The sequence below is a fragment of the Eucyclogobius newberryi genome, unplaced genomic scaffold (genome assembly GCF_026437365.1).
Source record: "Eucyclogobius newberryi isolate DKJ021-1_F unplaced genomic scaffold, fEucNew1.0.hap1 SCAF_5, whole genome shotgun sequence".
Lineage (NCBI taxonomy): Eukaryota > Metazoa > Chordata > Actinopteri > Gobiiformes > Gobiidae > Eucyclogobius > Eucyclogobius newberryi.
The window spans coordinates 27,597,476-27,618,261 of record NW_027316167.1 but is presented as its reverse complement, the minus strand read 5'-3'; the positions used below and the strand labels follow the sequence as shown (position 1 = coordinate 27,618,261).

Here is a 20,786-nt window from a genome sequence, read left to right as displayed (position 1 = left end):
CAAATATTGTAGTGTTTTTATTAAATGTTACAAAAAGATGTTGAGTGATGAATGATGTTAATAACATTGGTGTCATTTTTGTGAGACCCGTAAGTATTTTAAAAGAAAAAAAATACAATATTAACAGCAACTTATAAATAAATGTTTGTTGTTTGAAACTTTTCCTCAATAAAATCTTTAACACGATGAAGTGTACACGTCCAGGGATCCGTTCTGTTTCCAATGCACTTATATGACCTCGATGATTCCTCTTTATGAAAACATACAAATAACAGGCGTGTGGAGAGATGACACAGTTTTCATGAGATGCGTCAGGCGATGCTCATGACAGATGATGTAAACCCTATAGAACATATGTGACTATCTTGTTATTGTGGCCGTGCTGTTCTGAACATGCACTTTATTACATGGTATCATACAGAGATGCTTCAAGGTTAATAATTGTTTCTTCTGTTTTTTACAATCCTTTTCGATTAAAAACAATAAAAACTGGTTGATTTACACAGCTTTGGTTTAGCCTCGACTAATTGTGTTCACGTTCTAGAAATGCCAGAAACCTTTACATTATTTGTTAGGGATTGGCTCAACAAACGTGCCGTATTAATCTTATTGTTTATTCTTAAAATTGACAATATTCACATCTCTTGGGGGTTGAATAATGTCACCACTTTCTAAAGCAATTGTGGAAAAATGATTTCACTTTTAGTTACAGTATTTACACAGTGATGAACCATAAACCAGGACAAAAAATAGAATAAAAATCTAATCCGACAATTTGATTCTGTGAAATTCTGCCATAGAATTTTAAATTCGGCCAGTGTTTCTCAAACTGTGGTAGGTCTTAGAGTAATTTGTTTTATTTAGCCAAGTTTATCAAAATGTTTTGTCCTCCTTTAGGTAAATTATTATTTAGAACACACTTAAGTTCTAAAATAGCCTTTAAAGGTTTAGACAGCCGTAAAGCGAAAGTTGGCTGAAATCCAGAATACTGTACAGAACATGGCTGTATTTTCCCCTTCCTTTCCCTCTTTGTACATTCAATTATTAACAGTGATGTCGGCTGTGGCAGGATGTGGGTGGAGTGAGACTGGAGGGCGGGGCCGGACATTTTATTAAAAAAAAACAAAAAAAAAACCTCCAGCTGCGTGTGACCGACCTTGTGCTCTCAGCTCATCTGACACAATGATTGATGGCGCTTAAGCACCTAAGTAAAGACTGTTGTTTTGTCTCGTCACATGAATTCTGCTCACACTTTAATGTAGAGCCTTTAATTTTATAATCCTAGTGATGCAATGGATTTATTTTCCCACGTAAACCACAGAGTAAACATGATTTGCTGTAATAAAAGTGACAGTTTCCGCCCGTTGGACGCAGTAGTGGATTAAGTCAACAGCCTATCATTCTCCATCGCTGCTCTGGATGTTGCCATAGATTCGATTAGATCAAGCTTTAATGAAAGCCGCCATCTGGTTCAATTTATATCAATGACCCATTAGAGTAAAAATTGCTCATTACAGCTCATTAGAGGCTTGTGTTTTCTGTCGGCAGGAGCAGACAAGGGTCAGAGAAGCAAGAGGTAAAGTGTATTGGGACTAGACAGAGTGAGGTGTCACCTTTGTTCCGGTCGGCAGCAGCAGCAGCAGCAGCGTAAAGCCCTCGCAGACTCAAATCCACATGTTTTTTTCATGAGGCTGTCTACAGTGTGGAAATGTGCTGTGAAAGCTGCTGAACATGACTCTGTACAAATATGTAGAACAGATAAACCCTGTCTCTTTATTGTGGAATTTTACATGACAGGACGTGGATTTTCATTGACAGTTTTTACCTTTTGAGAAGTGACCGTGATGTATTTAAAACCCAACGTGTCCCACTCTTAATTTTGTTCGATAATTGCAAGTGAGTACAGGGATGTGGGCGGGCATAGGGGGTGGGTGAAAACAAGGATTCTCTGAGCACCCAAGCCTCTGTTGAGAGTAAAAGATACGGGAAAGATTTTGTTAGACGGCAACAATCTGAGAATGTATAATTGTGTTTTGTGGGAGTGTAACTGTTTTGCCCTGTTCCTCCAAAACAGTTACACTCAGTTACATCAGTCCAAAAGTGTTCATTAACTAACAAATTAAGTCCACAAAATGGTGTTGATAGCAGGAAGAAACCAAGTACTGAACCCCGTGAGTAACAAGAAGGAGTTTAACATGTAAACAAGACATCTATGTCCAATAACATCTTGTATCATTCTCGTGAGCTGCATTCTTGGTGTAAAAGAAAAGACTCTGAGGGTTTTGCAGCAACTTATATAAACATGGACTTGTCTTTAGTTAGTGAGGACGGAACCACTCCTGCAGAGAGTTCTTTCTTTGATAGCTTAAACCCGTAATATGTGCCAAACTTGCCAATAGTAATTCCTGTTTCTCTTTTGCAGTGTTTTGTGCTTGAGGTCCAAACTCAACAGTTGCCATGGCGGACGAAGCGGACATGCGCAATGAGCTGGCCGACCTGCAGACACGTGCAGACCAAATAGCCGATGAGGTATGAAGAAAAAAAAACACATAGAGAGGTTTTAAATAGAACAGTCGTGATTTTGTACTGGAAATAAAGTGCACTAGCTGTCACTTCCTTTGATAACAGTTCAGACAAAATATAGCCAGGAAAAAGTGTTCCCTATCCCTAATTTTATATCCTACATCAACTAAATGATGATTTGCTGTTACTCAGATACAGAAACAAAGCGATCCACTCACCCTCCATGTAGAATATGTGGTACTATTTTTGTCCTCTTCATCATTTGAGGTCTTTTTTGTGCAGTACAAACTTGGCCTGTGTTAATGAGCAGACAGGAATTCACGAGGAGGAGATAATTCTGAACAGAGAAATAATAGAACAGCTCAAATGGCATTATTAAACATTCATGAGCAGATAAGGCAGGGCCAAAGAGTTGAGTGAGTGTGATGGAAGCAAGAGGAGGTCTGAGGTCTATAGCAGCAAAATGATCCGAGAATATAAAAGCAAGGATTACGGATCTATTCAAGTTATATTAGTTTGAATGTGTTTTACATGATTCATAAATTCACCACTTTCCCATCTCTTTCTCTTCATACAGTCTCTGGAAAGCACTCGGCGTATGCTGTCATTGGTGGAAGAGGTGAGTACCTTGTTACCATGGCAAAGCACATACAAGTTGCAGCCACTATAATGATAGCAAGGCTAAAGGAGCAAGCAAAATGATGGCTGATTACTGAATAAAAGGACAATTTCAATAAGGACCATACCAGCGCTACACATGGTCATACAAGAACAATATCAGTGGATGGAGTGGCTATAAATGGTGTTTTATCAGCCTTAAAATGTCACTAATTGAGGGGATTTGAGATGTTATTCCAAAATGTAATCAATGAGAGGAGCTTCTAAAAGATTTGTCAATGTGAAATAACTAAAAGAGTGGCTGTCAAATAGCTCATCACTATTATGTGTTTTGGGATTGCCCTGTTATTCATAAATACTGGCCTGAGATTAGTGAGGCACCGCAGACTGTCTTCAGCACTGATATTCCATTTGACTTTATCTCAGATGCAAAACTCCAACAGTAGAAATGATTGATGGATACTTGTGGAATTTACTTTTGACTACAGCAAAAAAAGCAATAATAAGAAAATGGATGACAGGGACGGAGCCGACAATGGACAACTGGAATGAAAAAACTTCGGCGATTTACTCATTTTAAATATAAATATGGACAAATGTACCAAACACTGAGGCCTTTTTATCTTCTTGTTTATCCTTTGGTTTGCTCTATTTCCGTTTTATTTTTGCCTTATCACTCTCTGGTCTCTCTGATAAAAAGGGAAAAAAATAAAATAAAATCGAAGTACCTGAAAGACGGGTAGTTGTGCGCCGAGCAGAGCCGTATAGTGCTGAAAATGTGGAAAATGTCACACACTTTTCTTCGAATTGTGTCCATCGCCTTCCAAGTTAGTCACCAAGAGACATTTCCTGAAAAACACAACGAAGACCGGATTGCGCCGATAATGCTTAAAGACTTGACCGCTTTTTAAACACAATCCAAACAAAACCTGTCACGTCACTGTCGTCTCATTCTGTAGTTGTGTAACGTTGCACCTTTTACTTGCATTCAGTCAGTGAATATGTACTTTATGTCCACCTATAGCATCGCAGCAAAGGCCAAGACATCTACAGACAAAGATGGTGGGTTGTTTGGCTTGTGTGTGTGTGGAGTGGAGCTGCGTCATCTCTTTTGAACTGTCCTCACTCTAACCTCGACGCTGGCCTCCACACTGTCTTACTCATCAGGCCTGACCTTACACCTGCAGGGGCCGGCGAGGCGACCTTTAAGCATAATGCCAAGGAAGAGCCTTTTGTTCCCTCCGACAGTTACAACGCCGTTTGAAAATGCCACTGCGCTACATGTTACTTAATTCATTGCATTTTGCTTCAGAGTTGAAACCACTAGAAACGATTGACACGAGTACAAGTTACCGTCAACGTTATCAGTGAAGCTCCGAGGCCGAACGTGACTAGGAATGTGACCCCTCGCTGCACTTTAAGTAGGAAAACGCACAAGCCTTTTCCGGAAGGCCCCTGCTCCTGTAAAAAGGCTTATAGTGAAGATTACTGTGCACTAATTGAATAAGTGGAGTGCTTGGCAGGCAGGAGCGACTGTGGTCTTGAGATCGCCCTGATAATATGTCGGACCACCACATATAGAGCATGAGAATCAGTGATGAATTCTGATATGTTGCTATATTAAAATATGACTATATAACAATGAAACACTTTATGCTGCAGACACTCCCTTAACCTAAAGCCACAGAATGCCAGTAAACTCTTTTCTAAATGTACAATGTCTACAAAGCGGAATGAAACACTTTAATCATTTATAATATGTCCTAAAAGTTACTAATTTTACTGTACTTTACTTCACAAAAATAACAACAACAATCCTACTATTGCAAAGAAAATGCACACACAATGAATACTGAGCCCCAAAGGTATCGTTCTAGTTTTATTTATAGAACAATGAGTCGATATAGTATTTATCGTGACAGGCATAACGATACGTGTACTTCAAATATTTGAGGTGCCGTGTGAGTTTTTGCTGTGGTGTGCAGTGGTGTGATATTTCTTCTGCATTATTCACATTCTGGCTCTGATGTTATCTAAGAATGATTTGATATATTCAGAAATGTGATCCATACAAAATCTAGATTTTTTTTTTAAATATACAGTTTTTTAGTTTAGGTATAAATGTTCCCTTAGCAGAATCAATGATTTGAAATTGCTTCTTTGGTTTACGTGTATTACTGTATGTTTATGCATTTCTGTGATATACAAATGTGTTTAGCTCAGAAATAATTACACCCCCTAAAATAACACTTAAAGCTGATTTGTGACTAATATGCAAAACCCTTCCCTCTTGTATACCAGACATAATCCCATAAATAGCACACCCACACTGTCACCCTTCGCTCACCATGTACACGATTACCTTAAGATGGATACATGGATGGAGTCTCATCACAAATGCATAGAGGGCATCGTCTTTAGGATTTACTGTTTGCACTGGAAAGACTAGCAGTTTTTACGGCCTTATTGTCCTCTTGCGAGTGGGTAAGTGGCCAAACTGTACCGGCACTTGTGCTGAGTGATGTAACGTGCCCTTGTCTCATGCAAATGGGGCCCATAATTCTTTTAGTGCCATGGCGGCCCTGACCTTTTGAGAGTGGGAAATGCTTGAGTGCTTCTGCCACTAACTCTGACCCGTGTCCGTGGAGTCTTTTTGCTACATCATGTCCTGTGATTGGATGAAGGAGAGCGAGGGCTGGTTGGAAATGAGCTTGTAAAAAAGGTGGTGACCGAAGCTGGTGGGGTTCATCTGATGCGGCGCTGCTGCGTGATTATGGAAACCTGTTCAGTGACGCAGCAATGAAGAGAGTCAGATTTTTAAGAGAATGGTTATCTTTGTAATATGAGAAGATGGTTAGTGCTGCTCGCGAATAAAACCTAATTTAAAGAGCATTGCGATTTCGAATTGAAGTTTTGAACATTTCAAACACGTTGAGGAGCATTAAAGTTTTAGAGAAGACTGACATAAGAACTGCTAATACAAGAGGTACAAAGAGGTCTAAACTGCAGGGTAATCAAATTTGTTACATGATAAGACCATTGTGACAACTCAGATTGCTTTTTCAATTGGATTGCAATATAAGCATTAATCTATGTATATATCTTGCAGCCGTAAGCTGAAGTCTCTGGTCCCAGCACAAATACTTCTGTGGAAGGACATCTGGAGTAAAAAAGATGACCTCTCAGAGCCCAAGCTGCAGTGACCAAATAATGCAGTCATTGACCCCCAGCCGATTTGGCTACTTTTATTCTATTGAAATTTGTATGTTTATAAAAACATAAATGCCTATTTCAGATTTCACTTTTATGCATGGTTTCCAGCACTTCCTTAATTCAATAGTGACAATCACTGCCATAACTTTACAATTTGAATTGATGACTAGCAGATATCCTTTTCACAAATTAAAACAAATAATCAGACTTTCCTCATGAACTTATGAGTTTATAATGAGTTTATAATGTTTCTAACATAATATTTCGAACATTATAAACTCATGAGTTAACGCAACGTTCTGGTTTAAAACTGAGACGGGTCAGAATTCTGTGGCTAAAATGAACTGTTTAACTGTCAAAATGCAGATTGTAGAGTTTATTGTTAATATATGTTAGAGGTGGGCAATATATCCAAATGTTGATAATATTGTGAATGTTATTTTGAGTATAAATAGAATTTTAATGTCAAGTTTATCGTTTATAGCAAAAGAAAATGCACCAATAAGAGCTCATAAAAAAATGAAAGAAAGATTGTTGTTATCTTTTAGTTAAGTTGATATTTTTGTAATTTGTTGGATACTTAAACTTGAACAAATATGTTTAAAGACATGTTTCAACACATTTCTGTTGAAATGACGTCTGACTATCGTTATCGAGATGCCCACCAATAATATCTGTAATTACAGGTCTGATCCACATGAAACAAAAACTGGCACAAAGTTCTATGTCCTTCAGCAGAAATAAACAAAAGTGAAAAATGCTTTTTTCTCTTCTTAAAATTGCTTTAGACCTTTATTCAACCCCAAGAAGTGATTGTTGTCAGGTGAAAAGACTTTGTGGAGTCAATTCCAAACATGGATGTGACTGTATGGATCTCCTATAGAGTCACATCCATGTTTGACCCTTTAAAAGCCTCCGTTTGAAAACATGACATAATCAATTTCTAGAACGTGAACACATCCTACGTTTCCATGCAGCCGAGGCACCGGCAGCTTAGCAGGTAAAACGTGAGTCACAACAGTGCATCCATTTGTGTGACCCAATTAGTATAGATTCCAGGAGCTATGGCAGTGGATATCTCAATAGAAGGATCAATACCAAGATACCTGGAACCTTTGTCTAAATGTCACATCATGCAGTGCTGCTGTGGAGAGATCCTAGTGATTTTACATTATTATGTATAAACACCATATGCTATAGGAGACACCTTTTTATTTTATTTGTTTTGAGCGTCTGAAAAGTATGAAATGTGAAATAGAAAGTCAACAGAAATTAAAAGCTACATTATAACATACTTTTAAAAATGTTTAAATAAATCTTTAGGTTTCCCAATTTTGATAGCTTTGTAATCTAAAATGAAGTCAAATTTGTGTCTGTTTAATGGACAAAGTAGTACATTTTAGTATCACCACACTCTGTAATGCTTTGGTGGAGGTCTGCTTTCTCTCCGTGGTTTAAATTTTACTTATATTTCAAGGCGGTCAATATTCCCCAAACATGATAACTTATTTATTGGCCGCAGATTGTTTCACAGTCTGTTTGATTGATACAAATATCAGTATCAGTCATGCGCTCATCCCCTGGTTCTGGCCTCTATCTATCACCCCTACAAGAAGGTCAGCGCACATTTTGTTCATAAACTCTTGATGCGTGAACTAAAGGGCATATGGACTGTAATAGTTTTCAGAGCGTGACCAGAGCATACTGTATCTGTTAACATCGCTGTAATACAGTCTGTGCCGGTCTATACTTTATATAGTTTGCGTGCCACTTTGCAGGGTTACATTACAAGAAATTTGACAGCGCACGTCTGGTGCCAGAACACGCCAAATATGGTGGACAAGTTTATTTATTAATGCCATTTGATAACACGGTCAATGTGTCAGTGTGTCTGGGATGTACTTCGAAACATGTTGAACAAAACACTCAAAGTATAGAGTTTCTCCGTGCATTGTGTCAAAAAATTGTGAGTAAAAATTTGGTAAAGTGGATTTAAATCAGCAATCTCCTTGTAAAACATGATAAAAAACAATGTAATACTATTTTTTAAAAGGCCTATCAATAAACACATGTAACAAAACAAGATATTGACGGTCTGATTGTTGTGCACCAAAGCATTTTTCTCTGTGGAAACTGATGCTGTTGTTGATGCTGATGACCTTGACTTATGTGGAGCTTTTGTCTTCTTTCCCTTTCTCTGTCCGTTAGAGCAAAGATGCCGGCATCAGGACTCTGGTCATGTTGGATGAGCAGGGAGGTAAGTCGTCATAGCGATTGCTCATCACAAGCTCTCCGAGCAAGTGTTGTGAGCAATGAAACTTTTTATAATGACAAGAAACATCGATATTTGAGTTAATCTTTTAGAGAAACAAATCTTCAGGACATAATTGGTTGCTTTTTACACTAGTAGCCCAACTTGTTTTGTTGCACATGGGCTAAATAAACCTGGATATTAGTATGAAAAAAATATGAACCTGACAACTTTTCAATAATTTATGTTTATTCTTTGTTTTAAAAAATAAATTTGTAAACCTGTGAAAGTAGTTAGTATTTATCTATGTCCTGGTGTCTTTGATTTAATTTTAAAAAAATGGTTGCTAATGACAAAACCAAATGTACACATAAATCATAGTACTCTAAAAGGTTTAAGCTTATTTACAGTTAATTCGTACAATATTATTGTCTACTTTCTTGATTAAGAAGGTGTACAATAGTGCATACTGTAGGTAGATGATATGGTAACACTTTAGAATAAAGCATAGATACAAAGCATTTATAAAAGTCTGTAAATCATTAAGTAATCATTGACAAAAATAAAATAATAATTTACAAATGTTTAACATTATTTACTAATCATAAACAAAAATGAACTGATCATTAACTATAGGGCATATCTACAAAGCATTTATAAATGTTAAGTAATAAATAGCTAATTAATTGAGAAAAACATTAACTTACCCCAACCCTAATCCAAACCCTAACACCTGAACCTTGTAATGATTATTAAATGATTACATTTTTTGCCAATGATTAATGTTGTTGTGTTGCTTTTACTGGTGGTTAGCAGCCGACTGAAAAGGTGCATTTACCGCCACCTACTGTAGTTGTTCGTCTTCAAACTATGTGTTTTACGCTACACAGTTAAAACATTTTTTAAATGAATCAAATCAAAGATATATATATATATATATAGATCGCATTTGTATAAATGCTTTAGCTTGTTCAGGGGAGAGCCCACACTTCAGTTCCTTTTAATACACTGTTTAATTAGTTGTGTAATATCAGACCTCAGATATATATATATATATATATATATATATATATATATATATATATATATATATATATATGTTTTACACTGCTTTGTGTATGTAAGCTTGGTGCTCAGTTGCAGTAGAGCTAATTGTCAGTGGAACATGTCCTCTCCGTCCCTCTCCGCCCTCTGCCCTCCAGAGAAATGGCTGCCATCGCCCTGAGCTCTTGCTTCTCTCATAAGACTGCAATCAATCCATCTGTCTCGCTCAGCTCTTTTTCTCTCATTTTGTGTGTGCTTTGTGTTGTTTTGGCACACTTTTTAATTATCACCAGATAACATAACATTGAACAATATTCAGCAGATGACAGGATGTGTAAATTGAGTTTTATAGTAGAAAAAGCTTCAGTTGTAGTCATCTGGACTCAGTTAGAAAAAAATAGACGTTTCGACTCTCATCCAAGAGTCATGTCAATAACAGAATTTAGGTCGGGAACTCCGATATTAATACTGTTCTGTGGTAAGACCCACCCATTGGGCGGAGCCTTCCTGAAGTAGAAAGAGTTGTTTGTTTCAACAGAAACTCCCCCCTTGTATCTACCGAGCTAGCCTATTCATAATTTTAATGGCCTATTAGAATCCTCTTTGTCTTTGTGAGACCCTGGCTCAACCACCCTGAGTACCTGATTAGCATCTAAATGTCCTGGTCCTGGTCCTCTACCTTTCCAGGGGTTCAGTATACCATTATAGATAACAGGAAGATCGAATCTTAGCCCTCCATTCCTGTTTAAAGAAGGTCTTTCTTTTTTAACAAAAATAGCTTCCTTAACTCCTCTTTCAAACCATCTTTTCTCCCTGCTTAAAACCTTCACCTCACCGTCTTCAAACGAGTGATTAGAGGCTTCAAGATGGAGATGCACGGCGCTCTGAGGTCCTGAACTTGTATTTCTTCTGTGCTGATAGAGCCTCTTGTGTAGAGGCTGTTTCGTCTCACCTATGTAACGTTCTTTACAGCTTTCTTCACTGCATTGGATCGAATAAACTACATTGCTCTGTTTTTGAGTCGGCAACTTGTCCTTAGGGTGAACCAGTTTTTGTCTTAAAGTGTTTCCTGGTTTAAAATAAACAGGGACTTTGTGTTGTCTAAAAATTCTCTGCAGTTTTTCCGACAGGCCAGACACATAAGGGATAGAAACACCCTTCCTTCTCTGTTCAGTTTCCCTTTTGTCCTGTTTCTTGGTTCTCTTCACTCTGTTGAGGGCCCAAGCGGGGTAACCACAGGCTGAGAGGGCATTTCGGACATGTTTTTCCTCTTTCTTCTTGCCCTCTGAGCTGGTGGGCACACCTTGAGCTCTGTGTTGTAAGGTTCTGATCACCCCCAGCTTGTGCTGTAGTGGGTGGTTGGAACCAAAGAGCAGATACTGGTCCGTGTGTGTAGGTTTCCTATATACTTCTATTTGGAGTTTCCCGTCCTCTCCTCTGATCGTGGAACAATCAAGAAAGGCCAAGCGATTCTCCTTAGCGTCTTCTCTTGTAAACCTGATATGTGGGTCCACAGCATTGATGTGATCAGAGAAGGTTTCCACCTCTTGTTTCTTGATTGTTACAAAAGTATCATCGACATAGCGGAGCCACAGTTTTGGGGCTATGCCTAAGAAAGAGTCCAGTGCCTTCTTCTCAAAGTGCTCCATGTACAGGTTGGCCACTATGGGAGAGACGGGCGAGCCCATGGCACAGCCATGAATCTGTCTGTAAAATTGTCCCCGGAATTGAAAGTAAGTGGTGTTCAGACAGATGTCCAACAGTTTACATATGTGTTCAGGTGTCAGTTTGGTCCTTTCCTGTAGGGTGGTGTCTTCCTGCAGTCTGATCCTCACTGCTGCTACTGCATCAGAGGTCGGGATGCAGGTGAACAGGGACACAACATCATATGAAACCATGAGGTCATTCGGGTCCAGTTGGAGATGTTTCACTTTATCCACAGATCGTGTCCTGACACAGGCAGAAAAGGAGGTGCTCTCTAAAGGGCTCAACTTTTCTGTCACCTCTAAACACATCCCTACAGAGGACTACATCACAGCCACTGAAACGGCAATTAGGAACAACAAAATGACTGAATCGGAGGCCGCAGACCTGAGGTTACGGGTCACAGCGACTCTGAAGAGTGCCAAACCACCTCCTTCAAATATCACATCTGAAGAGAGAAAAGCACTTTCAGCACTAGAAAAAGATCATAGCATCAACATCCTCCCAGCAGACAAGGGACGTTGCACTGTGATTCTCAACGCAGCTGATTACGAAGCCAAAGTCCACACCCTCCTCGAGGACACGACCACATACGAGCGCTTGAAAAGAGATCCGACCAGTGGTTACAAGAAGAAAGTGATAGACTGTTTACAAAGGCTGGAAAAAGAGGAAGCGATAGACCGGCCTCTGTATTACAGACTGTATCCTGGTGAAGCCATGCCTTGCATTTATGGCCTTCCAAAAATACACAAAAAGGATGTTCCACTCAGACCCATAGTGTGCAGCACAGATTCCATCACTTACAATGTGGCCAAGCATTTAACAACTATATTGGCTCCGCTTGTGGGGAATTCGGAACATCATGTGGAAAACACGCACAACTTTGTGGATAAAGTGAAACATCTCCAACTGGACCCAGATGACCTCATGGTTTCATATGATGTTGTGTCCCTGTTCACCTGCATCCCAACCTCTGATGCAGTAGCAGCAGTGAGGATCAGACTGCAGGAAGACACCACCCTACAGGAAAGGACCAAACTGACACCTGAACACATATGTAAACTGTTGGACATCTGTCTGAACACCACTTACTTTCAATTCCGGGGACAATTTTACAGACAGATTCATGGCTGTGCCATGGGCTCGCCCGTCTCTCCCATAGTGGCCAACCTGTACATGGAGCACTTTGAGAAGAAGGCACTGTCCTCATTCTCAGGCATAGCCCCAAAACTGTGGCTCCGCTATGTCGATGATACTTTTGTAACAATCAAGAAACAAGAGCTGGAAACCTTCTCTGATCACATCAATGCTGTGGACCCACATATCAGGTTTACAAGAGAAGACGCTAAGGAGAATCGCTTGGCCTTTCTTGATTGTTCCACGATCAGAGGAGAGGACGGGAAACTCCAAATAGAAGTATATAGGAAACCTACACACACGGACCAGTATCTGCTCTTTGGTTCCAACCACCCACTACAGCACAAGCTGGGTGTGATCAGAACCTTACAACACAGAGCTCAAGGTGTGCCCACCAGCTCAGAGGGCAAGAAGAAAGAGGAAAAACATGTCCGAAATGCCCTCTCAGCCTGTGGTTACCCCGCTTGGGCCCTCAACAGAGTGAAGAGAACCAAGAAACAGGACAAAAGGGAAACTGAACAGAGAAGGAAGGGTGTTTCTATCCCTTATGTGTCTGGCCTGTCGGAAAAACTGCAGAGAATATTTAGACAACACGAAGTCCCTGTTTATTTTAAACCAGGAAACACTTTAAGACAAAAACTGGTTCACCCTAAGGACAAGTTGCCGACTCAAAAACAGAGCAATGTAGTTTATTCGATCCAATGCAGTGAAGAAAGCTGTAAAGAACGTTACATAGGTGAGACTAAACAGCCTCTACACAAGAGGCTTTATCAGCACAGAAGAAATACAAGTTCAGGACCACAGAGCGCCGTGCATCTCCATCTTGAAGCCTCTAATCACTCGTTTGAAGACGGTGAGGTGAAGGTTTTAAGCAGGGAGAAAAGATGGTTTGAAAGAGGAGTTAAGGAAGCTATTTTTGTTAAAAAAGAAAGACCTTCTTTAAACAGGAATGGAGGGCTAAGATTCGATCTTCCTGGTATCTATAATGGTATACTGAACCCCTGGAAAGGTAGAGGACCAGGACCAGGACATTTAGATGCTAATCAGGTACTCAGGGTGGTTGAGCCAGGGTCTCACAAAGACAAAGAGGATTCTAATAGGCCATTAAAATTCGGAATAGGCTAGCTCGGTAGATACAAGGGGGGAATTTCTGTTGAAACAAACAACTCTTTCTACTTCAGGAAGGCTCCGCCCAATGGGCGGGTCTTACCACAGAAGAGTATAAATATCGGAGTTCCCGACCTAAATTCTGTTATTGACATGACTCTTGGATGAGAGTCGAAACGTCTATTATTTTTCTAACTGAGTCCAGATGACTACAACTGAAGCTTTTTCTACTATGGAACACGCCTGGACGAATGAGGGATTACACCGACATAATTTGAGTTTTGTTTAAACTATAGCTAATATCTCTATATAACTAGTGAGCTATACACATAAATGTAAGATTGTTATAGTAAAACAATTCAAATAAGCACCATTAGCTTTGGTAATAGCTTTGAGGACTGTGCCAATATCAGTCTGTTCCATGTTATCCATCGCAGCCAAGAAGCTTTGGGGACAGCGTGTTTGAAAATGGATTTATTTCATGTCTTAAAATGCATTTCTAAATGGAAAAGCTGTCCAGTACCACATTCTCTTGAAATGGCCCATATTCACTTGTGTGAGTGAATAAAAGTGTAGTGATGAGCTCATTGTTTGCCTTCGCTGTACCTGGGTAACCATCAGGGGAGAAGCTCTTATTCTATCATCTCCAGGCAGAGGGTGGAGTCTGTGTTGCTACGGTTTCTCAGGTACTTCACAAGAAGCATGGCATAAAACAACTCCTAGTTTCATTTATCTTCTTACCTCATACTCTGCCCCACGGTCCTATATGTGACAAAAAGTCTTGAATGAATGTTACTTTGGACCAACTCAACAAATGTACAAAGAATCATTGGACAGTTTTCCATTTCAACTTTGGTAAGGACGTGACGTAATGATGTCTTCAACCTCTGTTCCACCTTGAGACATACTTTCCTCACATGATGGAGATTATTGGCTGCGCTCTCCCACACTATAACCATTAACCTGCGAGAAGGAGCCTTTGACCTTGAACGAGAGCTTTTTATAGACCACATGTGCCGGGTACCCAGGGTGACTTTGTGCATCTATGCTCCATTAGAACATCCCAACTTTGATTTAGATCTCAACTGTCTATCTATAACTACACCCTATGACATTTTAAGGATATTTGACCAAATCCCAAATGGTGTGTTATCGTTTCTAAATAGACTAGTAGTTGCATTTCATCAGCAATCATCAAGAAAATTGTAGAGACAAAACCAGACCAAAAATCTCCCCAAACTAGAAACCCAGAATGCAACACAAGGGCTTCATGTTGAGCTTTCTACACCCATTGCCTTGCTTCGCCTTCTGCACTCAGCCTTCCACACAGTAGTGTACTTTAGCGCAGCATCCCTCCAGAGAAAGCTAGTCCGATTAATTTCATTTGCTCTCATGGCTTTGTCCTCACCAGAACAACTTGATCGTGTGGAGGAGGGCATGAACAAGGTCAACGCAGACATGAAGGAGGCCGAGAAAGATTTAAAAGATGTAGGACTATGCTGTGGTCTGATATGTCCATGTATTAAAAAGTAGGTACCAGCCAGGAGCCCCACGTTCTTGCCCGTCCAGTGCTGGTGGTGATAGTGATGTCACATGTCTATTTTGTCACAGTCAATGTCTCTTTTTGTCTCTCCTTCTTTGTCCCCTCAAACCCCGTTTTCTCCATCACCCCGAAACCCCCTCCTTTCTTTTTTCTCACGTGCTTTCGTTCTTTTGATGGGAAAATGACAATGTGTTGGTAATCAGAACAACTGGAACGCATCGAGGAGGGGATGGACCAGATCAATAAGGACATGAAGGATGCAGAAAAAAATTTGAACAATCTAGGACAGTTCTGTGGTCTATGTTCATGTCCCTGTAACAAGTAGGTGCAGCCTGTGTGGCCTGACTGCATGTCTCTATATCCGTCTTTCTGCATAAGGTGGCACACAGCATGCACATGTGGCAGTTTGGGGCACGCAGACAGAAGTCATGTTTGCATTGTGAAGACATTCAAAGCATAAAATACATAACTAATTTAAGCGACTTTTCATGATTTTTGCAAATACTTTTGATTAGAGGGTCTGCCACCTGCTGGTCTCCATGGAGATATGATGGATATGCTTAATGCCATCCTCCGGAATATTCATGGCAAAGTAATATCATCTGTAGACAAGCAGGTGGCAGGGGGAAAGGTTTCATAGTATACCTTTAATACTTTTAATACAAGCACATTTCTATCTTTGTGCCCCAGACTAAGACCAGGTGAGGTTTGATGCATGCATCAACGCAAACATGCCAAATGCTTTATCTTTGGGGATGTGCTCCCTAAAGCCCTTCATTATTCATCGCGTGAGACACTCTTTTTCCCACAGGTATAGCAGCATCAGTACAGCAGCCGTCTGAAGCAAAGCACTCACTCACCACTGACCCTGATCCAGGCCCCTATTCCACACCCTGCAGCATGGCATGTGCTGTGGGTGCAAAACACAGCAAATAGTTGCCTTTTATAATCCATTGATTTACTTTCTGTAGCCTGCTGGTTTCAGATGGCATCACATTGTTAGTATGCAAAACTTTGATTTAGTATAACAAGTCCAATGGTATTAGAAAGGATCAGGTTCAACATTAATGGATATTTGTTATTGAAATATCATGTAGTCATTGGGAAAAATGGCTCTTGGCCCCCATCTTGGAGTATGACATCCTTACATTCTAACCAACCAACACTACAGCTTATTTAATCATTCATTTTAACTTCAAAAAGTCTCAAAAATATTGGAAAACAGTTGGACTAAGAAGATAATTCTGTGTGACACTTATATGGGGTTTGTTGAGAACCAGACTAGTTTTAGGAACAAATAATTACCCATTTCTCCCCCCTCAGGACTGCCCTACATAAACAAATCTATCATGCATGAGTGAGGCAAATGTCTCAGTTGAGCCCAAACAAACATATCCCAACGATTTGTGCTAAATTATTTACTTTTGCCTTGCATATGCGTGATATTTGCAATGGAACATTTTAATTAAATGGATCTTTTACCAGCCAAACTATGGCCACTGAGTCATGCCTGAGCAAGCGACATTCTGGACACACACAAACACACACACACATACACACTCACACACACACACACACACACACACACAAACACACCCGCCCACACACACACACACACACACACACAAACACCCACCCATGCACACACACAAACACCCACACACGCACACACAAACACCCACCCACGCACACACCCACCCACGCACACTCACATACAACGCACCCACACACACGCACACACACACACACACAAACACCCACGCACACACCCACACACACACACTCACACACACACACACACACAAACACACACACACACACACAAACACACACACAGAGACACGCACCATTTTTGTTTATGAGCTATAGAAATTATGCATAAGACATTTTGCTAAATGAATCACATCTTCTCTGTTCTATAGCTCTTTTCATGAAGCACTTGGTATATAATCCTGCCATTATGTCATGCCATCTGATCTAGACTATCCACATTGCAGCCTTGGTTCAAATAGCGAAAGAGTTTTGATTCTAACATCTGTTTTGTTGTTGTGAATAACAGACTTGTGCAGTTTGTTCATTCTGCTCTCAATAAACAAAAACATCAAGACACGTGCCTATTTTATTTAAACCTTTCTTTCTAAAATGAAGGGCTTTGCAGTGTTTTCAACAGTATTCCTTCACAAAACAAACTTTGTTTTAAAATCTTTGCTCATGTTTCCGTCCCTGTCTCTGTTGTCCCTCATCCCATGTTCAATGTTACACATTTGCATGTTTACCTGGCATGTTTTCTCCATCTGTATGGTAATATTTGTGTTTGTGCATTGTGTGCATGTGTTTTTGTTTGGTGTCAATATGTTATTTATGTCTTTATACACGTATGCTTGTGGTTAAGGTTTGATTTTCTAACACAAGCAACATGTAACCTGCATTATGCTTAAATTGATCTGTATGGGATCAATTCTCACAAATGCATGACTTATGCATGACATTTTCACATGGCATGCTGCTTTTGTCTAGTTCAATTGGTTTTGTTAGATATTACGGAAAAGCTTTTATCTGGTAATTTACACATATACTACATACACATACTATATACAGGTACATTCAATGTACATGCAACCATTTATGTAGATGGACAGATCATCATCATATGATATTCACACGCACACAACAGCAATGCAGACATGAGGCAGTTGCACTTTTTCTAAGTGATTTATATGTGGTAGGATTAAGGGAGGAGGTCAGGCCTGGGGAGCTAACCAGGATGGAGTCGTGAACAGTCAGCCCGGAGCTCGAGTGATGGACGAGCGTGAGCAGATGGCCATCAGCGGGGGCTTCATACGCAGGTACATTTCTCACAATGCAGCACAGAATGGGTATAGTCATTCAATTCAACAGATAATTAGTCAACCTTTACAGTTTACTTAAGTCTTATAGGTTGTAATGACTCACACTCATCATAAATGTAATTATTGCTTATTACTGGTCAACGCGCATTTGAATAATCTTTCATTATCATTGCACTGAAATGTAGTTCAAAGGATTTGTTTTCACCTACCCAGCTCTCTACTTACCCCGGGTCATACATATAGGGTTAAAAATGTCACATAGCAAATTTTCAAACATAAAGACAAATGTGCTTCTTGCTTGAAATACCAGCATGAAGAGGCTGGCCTGTCCCATTTGTACTATTAAGCCGTTTTAGATCACTATTGTGGTTTGAAGCAAAACTGAATGTGAAACAATTGTCTTGATATGTTGTAGTTGCCACATTCTTAAAAAAAAAAAAAAAAAATCTTCAAAGTTTCACATAAAGTTCTGTCCATGGTGCTGAACAGGCCTGTAAATTGGGAGAAATGTGTTGCATGTTGTTGCAAATCATATAAACATATTCCATGTGTACTTCAAAATATTATATAGTATTTTTTGGCCATGACAAAGCCAGGGTTTGTCTCTTTGTGTTTCAGGGTAACAGATGATGCCAGGGAGAATGAGATGGATGAAAATCTGGAGCAGGTGGGAGGAATAATTGGTAACCTGCGCCACATGGCCCTGGACATGGGTCAGGAAATTGACACCCAGAACCGCCAGGTTGATAGGATCATGGAGAAGGTAGAGTCCTCGTATAATCATCTGAAACAAACTAAATTTGTCTGAGAGCTAATTACGCAGATGTGGCTTTTTTTCATTACAATTTAATTGAACAGTTAGTTAATTTAGTTAGTTAACTCTTTGTTAATTAATCAATACCTTTTTTATGTCTTCAGGCTGATTCCAACAAGACCAGGATTGATGAGGCCAACCAGCGTGCAACAAAGATGTTGGGCAGTGGCTAAACTGTTGTAAAAATGCTTTTATGCCTTTATACCCTCAAACTCAACACCTATCCATCCAATCCAAATCTTGTCCCACACACAAAAGGCTAGTGCCCACTTTGCCCAACAGTACACGTGGCAAATCATGCTTTTATTGTGATATTTAGAGTTTTGCTCACATGCACATATCAAAGTACTATCTCTCTCTGTCCCTTGTTCATGTGTATTTCTACTCTCTGTCTCTTCCATCTTTTGTCAATGTTGTTCTGTATTGTCCTTTTTTGACTTTTGTTTAAAAGTACTAGTTGAGATATATTCACTCCTAATTGTAAATAGAGCTTATCTAAATGGCTTAACTAATTTAGATTGCTTCACCTTTTTGATTTATCTTTTTTTTTTATGTGTGTAATATACATTGTATCGAAACCTTGCTCCAAAAAGCCCTTATCCAACTGTCAGTATTCTGGTGTGGTCTCTGTAAGACACACCGTATTATTATTATTATGATTTATTTATTTTTCAAAGAGATGTTATGATGAAAAATGATTAAGTGATTTACCATGAATATAATAAACATGCTGTCATCGCAACTTTTATCTAAGGCCACTCATTGATTTTGGAGCTAGTTGATACAACTATGTTGTCTTATTAGCTCTCATTTAAATGAAATCTGTTCAACACTTGGTGAACACTGCTAATATATTTAGCTTTTCCTCAGGGAGACAAAAGACTACTCAATTATGACGGTTGAAATATCAATACAGCATTTGGCGTGGTATGTATGGCATTGTTTGGTCATGATTCAACTATTTTGGCTATTACCCATGCAATGTTATGTTTGTAGGGACTGAAAACTGCCATACAGCAGTAGAGCCAAAAACAATAATAATACCTTTTTGTAAAGCAAGAAGCTTTTTTCTGTGTTTAATGCATGTCCCACATTGCCTGAGTATGTTAAATAACACATTTGTCTAATTTGTCTATAGGCAAAACTATACATTGCAATTGCATGCTAAATATTTAGGCCAAACAATGGAGGCCTATAACGACTACAATAATAAATAGTGCCACTGATCTGTCATTGACTTTCCAGCTATTGTAAGATACATAATTGCCAATAAAACTAGCTGTAGAAATGACTCCTTTGTAACTGTGGTTTGTATGAAAAAGACAATAGATGAACATTTGGTCAAGGGGTGAAGAGTTTGTTTCAAAATCCAGTTTCAAAAGCTGTTCACATAAATGTACAAGGAAATTGTAGGATACGAGTTTATAAAACACTGCACAGACAAACAAAAAACAAGACGGTAACAGGGAAATATGTGCAGGAACATATTATACTAATGGACATTTACTGTGGAGCCCCAGGCTTAGGACGGATTAGAGTCCTTCACGTCACTAAGAACACAAGCACACACTCAGACACACACTTACTTGAATCAGCTGATATACTGAGTAATCCCCATGTACTTTTGTAACATAACTTACTCATGACTATTTTGTCGAAATTGCACGAGAACAGAAAAACGTTGGGTTGACCAAATATATTTAAACAGATCCCAGAGGAAAAAGCTACTGTGCTGAGATAGTCGTTATGCACATTATTATATATTGTGATAATAGATGCATCTTGAAACTCAAATTTCAGCTGTGATTATAGTCAAACAAACCTTGGGCTGTATATGTTTTTTATCATAATGCAACAGCGACCTCTATAGAATTAATCTAAATTCAACATGGATTTATTGCTAAAACACTACAATTGTTCAAAATAAAAAAAATGTATACAACGTCTTACTTTTAGCCCAATAATAGTTTAAACTTCATCCAA

The 20,786-nt window shown here is 39.3% G+C and overlaps 2 protein-coding genes across 3 annotated transcripts in view; both read left to right on the top strand.

Annotated features, from left to right (window-relative positions):
- LOC140380661 (synaptosomal-associated protein 25-A-like) overlaps window positions 1-20,094 on the top strand; it is a 30,781-nt gene extending 10,687 nt beyond the window's left edge. The window contains exons 2-8 of one of the 2 annotated variants that reach the window (XM_072464548.1): window positions 2,423-2,529; window positions 3,101-3,142; window positions 8,563-8,611; window positions 15,009-15,126; window positions 17,867-17,986; window positions 18,608-18,752; window positions 18,908-20,094. In XM_072464548.1, the coding sequence (XP_072320649.1) occupies window positions 2,458-2,529; window positions 3,101-3,142; window positions 8,563-8,611; window positions 15,009-15,126; window positions 17,867-17,986; window positions 18,608-18,752; window positions 18,908-18,976 (615 nt within the window). In that variant the 5' untranslated portion in view covers window positions 2,423-2,457 and the 3' untranslated portion in view covers window positions 18,977-20,094. Of the gene's footprint in view, window positions 1-2,422; window positions 2,530-3,100; window positions 3,143-8,562; window positions 8,612-15,008; window positions 15,127-15,343; window positions 15,462-17,866; window positions 17,987-18,607; window positions 18,753-18,907 lie in introns of both variants that reach the window. The other variant, XM_072464547.1, reaches the window with a different exon arrangement.
- sv2ba (synaptic vesicle glycoprotein 2Ba) overlaps window positions 1-20,786 on the top strand; it is a 114,494-nt gene that overhangs the window by 92,880 nt on the left and 828 nt on the right. The window lies entirely within an intron of this gene.